Source organism: Trachurus japonicus, chromosome 3 (assembly GCF_045865225.1).
Source record: "Trachurus japonicus isolate A0001 chromosome 3, Traja_1.0".
Lineage (NCBI taxonomy): Eukaryota > Metazoa > Chordata > Actinopteri > Carangiformes > Carangidae > Trachurus > Trachurus japonicus.
Genome location: NC_140909.1, coordinates 20523101 through 20535285, shown reverse-complemented (window position 1 = coordinate 20535285; position 12185 = coordinate 20523101). Strand labels below are relative to the sequence as shown.

Genomic DNA, 12185 nt, shown 5'->3' with positions numbered 1-12185 from the left:
GCTCTGTCACTGTCATGGAAAAATCCAACATTACCCAGGACAATATTGGGATAAACCTTTCCTGTGCATGTGTATGGTGTTGTCTTTGTGCTTCAGAGACATGGGTTAAGGCGAATGGTCTTTTTGGGTAGAAATAAACACGATCTCTATGTAACCACTGGCAATAAAAAAAATAAAAAAAATAAAAACCCATGATACTGACTTAAATATGGGGAAATGAGAGGCTGTCATAATATGTTCTGTGTGCTTTGTTTCCAGCAGATAGGCAAACAGCTTTGAAGTGTGGATTGGCACAGCAGGGTGCTAGCTTCTGTAAAGGCAGGATGCTAAACGCTAAGGGATGAGAAGGACATGAGGTAGTCTATTACCAATACAGGAGCATAGAGGGAGAGAGAGAGAGAGAGAGAGAGAGAGAGAGAGAAAGGCAAATCCAATGATAATGTACATCTGTTCCAGTGAATTTATGAGCTTTGAACATTTTTTCATGTGGGATAAGTGGATCCTTTTTCTTACAGAATCTCAGAACTTCAAAGCAGATTCGCTTTGGATAATGCAAATGATTGGAATATGCCGGTTCCTGCCTACTCAAGAGCATGAAAAGCAAAAGGGAAAGGGAGAATTAAAGCTAATTGGCATGGCAGTCTTTTATGTGTGGAAAGAAGGGCAAAAATAAAACACTTCAATTAATGTCAAGTTCATTCAATTAGGAAACAAGCTGACAAAGTGCTAAAGTTCAGTGTGCCCGACCCAGTAGCCATTTGCATTAAATGTCACTTTTCACTGGCGACATTTCCCTTGTTATATCTGATGAAATTATAATTAGCAGGATTAAATTCACCCTATAATCACCATGCTGGCACTAGAGAGAGAAAGAGAGAGCTGCTTTGTTCAGCTCTGATGTTGTGGTGGCTGGCGCCTGAGGATGGAAGTTATTTGTCTGTTGGTCCACTGTTTTTCTGTTCATGCACAGTGGTGGTACATGGCAGAAAAAAACATGCTTGTCCAAATATGTGTAAAAACATCTTCATTTAAAAAGAAATCCCTCAGTAAACAAAGCAAAGGAACTGAACAATAACAAGTGGTCACCTCCGTGGCAGATGAAAGTGCAAGTGAGAACTGCTAACGTTTTTTTGCCCATTTTTTATGAAGCCTCCAATTAATCACATTCAACCAAATCACAAGAGTGTAGGGGAGATTTTTCATGTTGCAGTGTCTTCACTGGCACAAGATTTGCTTTTAATTAACTTCATTTGTCATGAATAGAAGAAGCTAAGCAAAAACACATTTGTCATCTGCAGAAAGAAAAGGTCTTTTGAGGATACTGTAGAAGTAAAAAACCACCTCAGCTCTGGGACTGTTCACAATGAGAAGGATTGTGAGTTTTTTGTGTGTTTGCATGTGTGTGTATAGAGCATATAGTATTAATGCATCTGTATCCTTAAACCACAAAAAATACAACAACTTTCTCATAAACTCTGTACCTCTGACTGTTGCTTTCTAATTATAGGTTAATTCTGGTGATACTCTATATTCTTCTTACTGCAAACCAACAATAAATGTATTCCATGAACAATTATTGTGCGTGCATCAAAGCCTAATATCCTTTTCCATGGTGCCATAGAGAGTTGTTGCCATCCCAAAAAAACTTTTAGACACATCAGTGAACCAGTGTTGTACTGGATGACATAAGCCTTCATTACCTTGAGGGGCAATGTAGTGTAATTTCAGTTGGTCCAATATGCAGTGTCATTCAAACCTGAACATACTGTAAGGAACCAAATGGGCATCGAGAGATTAGAACCTAATAAATTATAAATCTTTTTATTGATTTACATCTTCAGTGGGAATAAATGAAAAATGAATCACAGACATGTTCCCACAGAGAAATGTTTGGTCTTGTATGATACTTATTCACTACAAGACAATAAACAATGACACTATGCTTGAAGTGCAAGTGCATGGCTGAGTAAAATGCCATTTGGCCAAGTCAGGGCCCAGCACTCTCATTGTCAATGTTGTGTTACTATATCTAATGTGAGATTGTTAATAGTGAAACATACACAGTGAGGATCTTGTTACCTCTAATGGCTTGTGAGATGGCTGTTTTATAAAATATAAATATAATAGTATCTATTAAATAATTTGATGAACTGTCCACTAGCGGCACGGTCGTGCAGTGGTTAGCACTGTCGCCCCGTGCATGCGTGGGTTCTCTCCATAGTCCGGCTTCCTCCTACAGACCAAAGACATTCAGCTTAGGTTAATTGGCGACTCTAAATGCCCATAGGTGTGAATGAGAGTGTGAATGGTTGTCTTAGGCTATATGTCGGCCCTGCGATAGACTGGCGACCTGTCCAGGGTGTACCCCGCCTTTCGCCCGAAGTCAGCTGAGATAGGCTCCAGCTCACCCGTGACCCTAGTGCAGGAAAAGTGGTACCTATATAGAAGATGAATGAACTGTCCACTTATGAGTACAACTACTTAACAGGGGTAATCTGCAAGAAATGGAAATGTCCCTCAATCTTTGCGATGTAACAGGTAGTACACAAATCTCTTCCTACCAGTTCTTCATTCACATCATTTTGCACAGGTCAACTTTTCCCAATTCCAGAACTGTTGCTTGGACTTTGAGAGACTGACTCCAGACTTCTTGAGATAGCAAATGAATAAAACAAGGCTCCAGAAAGTTGCATTGGTTTTTAGTAGATCATTGGAGCTCTTTCTTTTTGCAACATCAAAGGCAGCCGCAGCTCTTTGATGTGGCAGCATGCTGTTTAAGGTACAGAGTGAATGGAGAGATGTCAAGCTGCAAGGTGCCTCTGTAGTTTACGTTGAGTGCTGCAGAAAGCTGCAGATGAAAGGAGCAAACAGAGTTTGATAATGAATGTCCAACAAGTAGGACCCATCTCAGACAGCGCGCGCTCAGCAGGGTGCCACCGCTAACCTTGAGCGCAGCACCCCAAACCTTGGGCAGACACGGGGGAGACCAGACTTTGCCTCTCCTGCAAAAAACGGGGGCTCTTAGATGTGAGCTTTAATCTTCCTGTCAATTAAATCCTGATTGACACACACACCCATGCACACATGGTCACGCACATGTGCTCCCCTTAACCAGTTACCTCTAAAAGAGATGCCATCCACTTCCTCTGCTGAATGCCTCTCTTCCTGGCTTGGAGAGGCCATTTCTAATTACACACTAATCCTTCCAATGTATGAGTCAATTTGAGGTTTAATTGGCTGCATTGCCACAGTATTGCTGCACATAGTGATCCTCTTACAGTTAATGTCTCCATTAATCAAATGAGGTAATCCACCTTTATTCGTCATCCACTCCTCAGGGGAATGTGAGATTGCTGGTTGTTCATGTGTAATTTCTTTCTTTTTTTTCTTTCTCTCTTACGTGACATCATTGATAAAGTGGTTGTCATTGCTCCTCAGTTTTTGGAAGCTTAAAGTTCTCACTGCTTGTGTGGCACAAGGATTTTTGTTCCCAGGAAACAGAGAACTCTTCATTGTTGTTTGCCGAGTGTGAGGTTGGTGTATACAAATGTTGATAAATTATATAAAGTATCATGAAATTGTAGTGTCACATTTTTCAAATTTAGATATGTCATAACTTAAATTGAAAATTTTAACAAATATGCGGCTTTGTAACAAAACAGCAGACACTATCAAGTCCCATCCTAATGGTGTCTATTCATGATGCATTAGCTGACTGTGTATTAGTCTGGGGATATGAGAACAGATCTCTGAAAGCAATATAAAGTTTTAGCTTAAGTAATGAATATAAAATTTCTTGGTAGTAGCACATGTCCTTTTTTCACTTTATCAAGGAACACATTTAAATTGATATGGTTAAATAAGTCTGGTTATATGAAGCATGGGTTTGCACTTTTTAAAGTCTGTCTTCAACCAAAACTACTTTCCCTGCAAACACCAAGTTAATAATGAGGCTTCTTTTCATTGAACTTTCCAGAAATTAATACTAATGACTTAAATTTTTAACGTTTTGCTCTGAATGAAAACTGTGGACTTTCACCCATATCTCTTATGCTGAAACAAATGAGAATATGTTCATGGTTTGTATGGTTAGCAACCAATAACCTTTTCTGTAGACCTTTGGACATGGAGGTTACATGTTGTATTCAGGTAGTCTTTTAAAAAGGGGGCACAAACATGAAGAATACACGTGTTGGTGTTTCAGTTTTCTATTACAAAGATTAAATAAAGTTTGTATTTTGAGTTGATCTTGATAATTTGTTGTACTACATTGATGTTACCATGGTGCGTCTTTGTGTGCAAGGCAGCTGTGCATTCTTTTAAAGTTCACAACATCAAAAAATAAAATAATCATTTCTGAACATGAAAGATAGTTGGCTATTTACAACAGTTTTCCTGTAGATTTACTTCAGAGTACATGAGACACAGTGATTTGCTTTGGGGAGTTCTGAATCTCTGGCAAACCAATCAGTGCACATACAGCACATCAGTGCACCTGGCCTAACACTGAGCTCATCACATGTGCTTTTGATATCTGCACAGAAAGAATGCACAGCGGTGAAATAACTGGAGCCAAAGTATTCGATCTCTGTTATGAGAGAGGGAAGGATCCAGCACTGATCTGCACTTTTATTCATTGACGTACAATTTAAACTGACTTTGTTGACGAGGTAGTGCTGGGAATCTCCTTTAGAGGTAAAAGACCTAACCTGCCTGCCCAATAGACTGAAAGCTGAGGAGTAGGTCCTTCAGGCCAAGTCAGTCTGTGTGAGGTGGAAACGTTATACTTGATTCTTTCACAGTTTTTACTACTACTACTAACTACTATAACAAATTAAGTAGACTATACAGCCAAAATGCATGGAAATCGGAGCCACATATTTTCCACGCTGTGACACAAATTGTTAAGAATTCTGTTGTTGCAAGAGAGGACAGAAATATCTTTTGGGATTATTTCTGCATTTTTCTTTATTGACAATTTTTTTTACCTTCTTCTCTCTTATCCATTCAAACCTGTCTGGACTCCCTACTGTGATTTGGATGACAGAACTCCACGTTAGAGCCTGACAGAGAGTGCTCTGCATTACAGTCCCCTCGGTAGAATTCCCTGTTTCTAAGAGAAGAAAAGGAAGACGAAGGAAAGAAAAAAATCACTTTATAAAGTTTTATTCTAGTCTGTCTTTCATTACTCATGTGTTTGAGAATTTTGCCCCACAGGGCACAGTAAAGAAACAGTCACAGCCAGTGGGAGCACAGGAAGGGATGACACAAGCACCGACACATTTGTAGACAGGTGCAATGAAGGAACTTTAGTAGGGAAAGTGATGAGAACCAGGTTTACAGACAGGCAGGTGCAAACAATAGTCCATGGCATGAGCTTCTTATGGTCAACAGTGGCAGGACCACCCCAGGGGCTGGTGGACTTGGACCAAGTTGGAAACACTGATGACTATTTGACTGGGATACATGCAGGTGAATGGCAGGCTGGAAGATAGTCAGCAGGCCTTCAGTCTGGTGGCTACAAGTCTGGTGCTAGTTGACCTTAAGACCATCAAGAGGTTAACTGGCCAGAGGCTAGCTGGCTGGATAACATGCTGGTGCCTAGTAGGAATATCCCCCCAAAAAAGCAGACTGAGGCAGGTTTCTGAGAGGTAAAGGTGATATAGGCTTGCAAGAAGCACAGGGAGCTGGTGTAAATTCTGTGTGCAAATGAATGGAATGAATAACAGTTGAATAGGTAGGTGTTTGGCTGAAAATGGAAAACAGATGAACAGGTAAATCTGAAAAGGGAAGAAAATCTGAGAATATCAGGAGGGTGGGTGGAGTATGATACTGTAAGAGGGCCTGAAACAAAAACTGTTACAGAAACAATAAACAAATCAAGTGGGAGATGTAATAACAATCATTATCTGACTGTCCAAAATGTTAGCTTTATATAACAATAATGAAAATAGTGAAGAATTTGTAAGAATTTTTTTTACCATATTAAGTTGATCATATTATTTGATTATTTTCTGTAAAGGCCTTGCAAACATCTCAAAACCGTTTGTAATCATCCCAGTAGAAACAATGTACTGTAGTATATAGTGCAAAAAGAAAAGGGGGGTTGTGAGTGAGGGGAAATAAAAAGAGGAAGAATGAAACATGTGAAAAGGGAACGAAATACAAGATGTGCCAGCCTACTGAATGTTAATTTGTCAAACAGTTCCATCAAGTGGTTGATGCAGCAAATTGCAGCCTTTAAGAAAACACCCATACTGACATAACGGTTATATTTCTACTAGTACTATGTATATATTTTTTAAAGAGATGAACTAATTCTGTTCAGTGATCCAAGAGCTTCTGGTTTCTAAAAACTATGATGCCATTTCAGCATGGGAAGTTAGTCCGCTTTGTAAACACACCTCATTTGCTGGCAGGAATTCATTTCCATTTTAGAGAAGGGACTTAACTGTGTGTTGAAGAACAAGTTTTGCTTTCAATTGTGGAATGAGGAAGAAGTCTGTATTAAGCGGGTGAGTGTCTCTGCGCAATGAACAGAAGGAGGGAGGAAAGCTCTGAGTTTGGGGAGACTCTAATGTGAGTTATCATTTTACAATGACATTACTGTGCGTTGGATGCCCTAGTCTATTATTGTGTGTTTTAATTGAGTTTGAAACACTATCCACACAAAAATGGCTAGTCTCTGAATGAATAACAAAAGCTATAGTATCAATATGGATACATTAACTGTATTTGATGTAAAGGGGTTGGTGGTAGGAGCACAATGACGTGAAAAATTGCGATACTGGATGTTGGAGTGATGTTGGACGTCTCTGAATATTGAAGCATGCAGTCAAAGAGCATGCTTGCCCAAGAGCTTATACTGAAACAACGGACAGAGATACTGCATGCACTGTGCAGCAGTGGGTCAGCTGAACATCTGGAAAGGGTTTTGGATATACTGCTGGCTCAGGGGGAGCTCACATGGGAGGACTACCAGAACGTGCAAGTACCAAATAGAACGCTATATACGAATGCCAGACAGCTGCTCAACTTGGTTTATACAAAGGGTGTGGCTACCTCTGAGCTCTTCCTCACCGCTCTCAAGCAGGTACTGCCAGAGGCGCAGCAAACGGGTCTTTCCTTCTTGGGGTGCTCTTCAAATGAATACAAAAAAGAGGAACCTCAGAACACATCTTTAGAGATTCTTCTGACTCGTAGACCAAGCTTTGTCAACAAGCTACAAGGCTGCATTGACAGTGCTCTAGAGGCTCTGGTTGCATCTGGACACTTCACTTCAGAGGACTGTAATGAAGTGCGGCTTCCTGTTCACACCCCTTCTCAGCAGGTACTGTACTTAACCTACATTTTTTTTTTTACAAACATTATTCAATGGCATGTGACTTTTCAGCATTACAGTATTTATATTCTGCTTTATAGTGTAATGCTGAAAAGTCACAAGCCCTTGAACAACAGTTAGACCTATTATATATTGTATATTTTGTTTTGCTGTCTACTTACATTATCTCAATTGGATCCTTAAATTTTCAGACTTAGAGAAATCTATAATTTAAATCAGCCACTGATCTAATTTATTAGTTGTTTATCAGTCGCATATGTCCTTTGCACTTGGATGAGCGTTGTGTTTGTCTGCCAGAAGTGCTCAACATGGACATAAACCATTTTAACTAATCTATAACAGATCTTTAACTGATGGATCTCAGCTCCCAGCTCCCTGAGACATCCTGTGTCTACTGAACAACGTCAGAGAAGCACTAATACTGATGTTTAGAGAGGAGAGAACCTTTGTAAATAGTTTGGCTTGCAGTAAGACCCCCTCAATTATTGACACTATTAGCTAACTGCAAGGATTGTGATGGTGCTGCTTCACTAAGGTCAGAAATGAGTTTTAGTTATCCTTAGTTATCCTTTTGTTCTGCACAAAAACCCCAGCATGCAGTGCTCATTTAAAAACAATAGTTTAACATTTTGGAAATGCACCTATTCCCCTTTTTGGCTGAACAGATCACAGATCACCCTCAACTTATTACAGCAAACATGGAACTAGCAGCAGCAACATAACTTAAACACAAAACACTGAAAGACAGCTAACCTCTGACTGTATAGGCTTGGTTTTGTCTCTGCTCTCTGTCTTTGTGCTAAACCAAACTAGCTTAATATGTCTTCCCAATCTAACACCCAGCAGGAAAGGTTAAAAGCTATTCCTTAAAACAATAAATCTGTTCATGCTTCATTCAGGCAAGACGTCTGCTGGACCATGTCAGATCAAAAGGTGAGCCAGCAGCAAAGATTGTCCTGTATTACATTCAGCAAAAGAAGGAATCTGGCTCCCCACTGAACCAGGAGAAATTAACTCTTCCAAAAGGTATGTCATTATCCTAATCATATTGACTACTAGTACGGTATTTCCATACCAAAAATGTGATTATGCTAATATATAGATACTGTAGCAGCAGTTGGATAATCTATTATTCATTACAGTACATCTATTTGCAAGCTATAGCTTTATATTGCAAGCAATAGCAGGTGCTTTTTTAAACTTACGGGTGCTCTGATTAAAATGTGAAAGATGTCCTTTAAAAACAGGCACATGGTGGAAAAATTACTCACTGAAAAAATGTGCATATGAATACACAGCATCTATCATTTTGCAGTGCTACGTATGTAATTATTGATGTTCATCTCATGTGTGTACTCTCCGCCACAGAGTTCATGAAGTATCAGAAGAAGCTGAGCAGTTCTGTGTCTGCCCAGTCCTGCTTTCTCAGTACCTATGGAGGAACTGGCCACATGTCCTTGGATGACATCTACACTGAAGGCCAACTGGAACTAGGTCATGACAGTGCCAATGTTCATGGACCTTTGGGCCTGGAGGACATAGTTGGTGCAGCAGGTACAGTGAACGAAGAGGCTGACACCGTGTTATTATCTGGGGAGGCGGGCAGTGGGAAGAGCACCCTACTCCAGAGGCTACAGTTGCTTTGGGCTCGGGGGGAAGCCCTCCAGGACTTTCTGCTTCTGTTTCCATTCAGCTGTCGCATGCTGAACTCAGAGGACAAGGAACTGTCTGTCCAGGAGTTGCTGTTTCAGCACTGCTGCTGGCCAGATAGGCAGCAGGAAGAGATTTTCCAGTTCATTGTGGACCACCCACATCTCATCCTCTTCACTTTTGATGGTCTGGACGAGCTCAAGCAGAGCTTTTCAGATGAGCACAGGCTCTGCTGCCCCACCCAGCGTGCACCTGTTCACATACTATTATTCAACTTAATCCAAGGCTTCTTAATGAAAGGGGTGCGGAAAGTGGTAACTAGTCGTCCAGAAGCAGTGGCACCTTTATTGAAGAAACACCTTTGCAAAGAGGTCTTCCTGAAAGGTTTTTCTCCAAGTGGGATTGACTGTTTTGTGAGGAAACATCACAGTGATTGTACTATGGCTGCTAAAGTGCTGGAGTCACTTCAGACAAATACAACTTTACTTGGACTCTGCCATAACCCAGTCCTCTGCTGGATTGTCTCACAGTGCCATAAGGAGCTGCTGGGCTGTGGGGAAGGCAGTCTACAGACGATCACAGATGTTTATCTTATGATCGTAGAGCACTTCCTACAACGCCAAAGCACCCCAAAGAACACCACAGGGTTGGGTTGGCTTCAGGAGCACCTAAAATCAGTCTTGAATCTAGGACAGCTTGCCTTTGTGGGGATAGAAACCACCTGTTATATATTTTCATGCAGAGACCTGGAGACTTGTGGTGTGACTGAAAAGGATATCTGCATGGGCTTCCTCATTCAAAGCAAAGATATGTCCTCCACTCACAGTAAACGCTATGAATTCCTTCATATGACCATGCAGTGTTTCTTTGCTGCTTTATACATCGTTTTGTCGAGTAACACTGAACATTCAACTATTCTTAAACTCTTTGAACCCCAGGAAGTAAGAGAGACAAGCCTGAGCAGCAGTTGTTTCAGTGCTTGTGTGTCCTCAACCAACCAGCAAGAGCAGGTTCAAGTGGGGGAAGCTAAAACACCAAATATGCAAATCACAGCCACTTTTGTGTCTGGACTACTTTCCCAGTGCCATCGCAGCCTGTGGCTCCGCTGCTGCCCCAGTGCTATGATGGATAAAAAGGTCAAACAGGTTTCAAGATGCCTGTCCAAAGGCATGCAGAAACACTTTAAGTCTATCCCTAAACCTGTAGCGGGGGAGAAAAAGAGCATGCATGCAATGCCGGGCTTTGTTTGGCTTATCAAATGCATCTATGAGATGCAGGAGAACACAATTGCCCAAGACGCTATCAGTAAGCTAGAGGTGGACCACTTGAAGCTAACCTACTGTAACATAGGCCCTGTTGAGTGCACTGCATTAGCCTATGTGCTCCAGCATTTGAGGAACCCTGTGGGCCTCCAGCTGGACAACAACTCTGTAGGTGATGTTGGAGTGGAGCAGCTTCTCCCCTGCATGCACATTTGTAATTCTCTGTAGTAAGTATGACAAGTTGAAATTATCCCATCATTCCTTTGCCATTGTTAAACCTTAAGCACTTTTTCTCATAATGGTGAACAAACCCTAATGAATAGCATATTCCTATGATTAAATGTGCTATTCTTCTGTTGTCAGCCTCAGAAATAACAACATTACAGATGAGGGCATCCGCAAATTGATTGCAAAAGGCATCCAGTGTGACAACTTCCAGAAAATTGCGTACGTACTGTCAAGATGATTTAAGACCGCCATGAAATTACCAATGACATTTGATCAGTTACGTTTCATAATTATTTTGTTTCTCTCTAGGCTCTTCAACAATAAGCTAACTGATGCCTGCACACAGCACTTTTCTCATCTTCTGAAGACCAGACAGGATTTCCTCTCTCTAAGGTCAGCTTATACAGTATTCAGATGGTGTGGCACTATTATGGGCCTGCACTAGTAACTACTTAGATCTATATAATGTGAAAGGAATACGGGCCTGTCTATTTTCTTTCAGGCTAGGCAATAATAACATTACAGCAGAAGGAGCAAAGCAGCTGGCAGAGGGACTGAAATCCAACCATTCACTGAAGTATTTAGGGTAAAAGTTTTCCTGCAAACATCCATTCATATTATTCTTGGTTTCTATTTTAATCTTTTTTGTATTCACAGGCTTTGGGGCAATGAAATAGGTGATGCAGGGGCAGAGGCCCTGGCCAATGCACTGGAGAACAGCAAAACTCTGTTGTGGCTAAGGTAGTGTTTGCTTTAAATATGTTATAAATAAGTATGTTTACAAATAAAAAGGTATTATGTCTGAGGTTACCCATCTCCGAATGTTTTACTTACTGGCAATACATCTTCCTCCAGCTGTAGTGTGGTTAACTTGTGCATCTTTGATTTTATGCAGCCTGGTAGGTAATGGTGTGGGGAATGCAGGAGCTTGCGCCCTTGCCAACATGATCAAAAACAGCACGTCACTGGAAGAGCTTTGGTAAGTTTTGGGGTCAGCTGGTGATTGTAATGACAAAGCACATGACATTTGTATTAACCAGATAGCTGATCTGACATTTGAGTGCTCACTGAACAGTAGTGCTTAAATTGCTCCACCCTCTCATTTCCTGTAAAAGGTTGACCGAGAACTGCATAACCAGAACAGGAGTGGAATGTCTGATTCAAGCGCTAGAACACAATACACACATGAAATCAATATGGTATGTAACATCTGTCTTCTCCTATCTATATACTGAACCATACACTCAAAAATACAAAAGTTGTCAGTGGTGGCTTTTTGCATTATGCATTTGGGGCAATGCATAGTCGTGCTGCTAATTTCAGTGCCAAGAAAAACAGTGATTGTTGACAATGCCTCCCATTGTGGTCACACTACAACGTTATTTTAGCTTCAAACTTCCCTTCCTTTTCCAGACTGCCTGTGCATTGTCATTGATTGATATTGTTTTTTCCTCTTACACTGCAGGTTGAGAAACAATGAGCTCAGTTTGGAGGAGGTAGAGGAGATGAAACATCGTGAATCAAGACTGACCTTCTGATTTTGTATGAAGTTGTAGAACTATAAACTGTTTTATTTATTATAGAGAATATTCCATATTAAAATGTGAAATGTAAAATGTGTTTCTCAGGTCTAGATTTCACTGCTCTGTTTATCTGAGCCCAGAAAATATATTGTTGTCACCTTTCTTTTGTGTGTATATAAG

General features: G+C 40.7%; 1 protein-coding gene across 1 annotated transcript; it reads left to right on the top strand.

The window, feature by feature from the left end:
• The first annotated feature begins 6483 nt into the window (after positions 1-6483).
• Positions 6484-12155, top strand: nod2 (nucleotide-binding oligomerization domain containing 2). Its single transcript, XM_085765959.1, has 11 exons — positions 6484-6579; positions 6747-7330; positions 8242-8368; positions 8711-10481; positions 10618-10701; positions 10792-10875; positions 10985-11068; positions 11140-11223; positions 11378-11461; positions 11598-11681; positions 11948-12155. The coding sequence occupies exons 2-11, from the start codon at positions 6830-6832 to the stop codon at positions 12018-12020; spliced, it is 2976 nt and encodes a 991-aa protein (XP_085622085.1). The 5' UTR covers positions 6484-6579; positions 6747-6829; the 3' UTR covers positions 12021-12155.
• Positions 12156-12185: the final 30 nt, after the last annotated feature.

What these genes read in the sequence shown, in the direction of transcription:
- nod2 (XM_085765959.1), top strand. Translation starts at nt 6,830, where the DNA reads ATGCAGTCAAAGAGCATGCTTGCCCAAGAGCTTATACTGAAACAACGG. An exon ending in ACGTCACTGGAAGAGCTTTG is followed by an intron (nt 11,462 to 11,597) that starts GTAAGTTTTGGG and finishes TTCCTGTAAAAG; the next exon opens with GTTGACCGAGAACTGCATAA. An exon ending in ACACACATGAAATCAATATG is followed by an intron (nt 11,682 to 11,947) that starts GTATGTAACATC and finishes CTTACACTGCAG; the next exon opens with GTTGAGAAACAATGAGCTCA.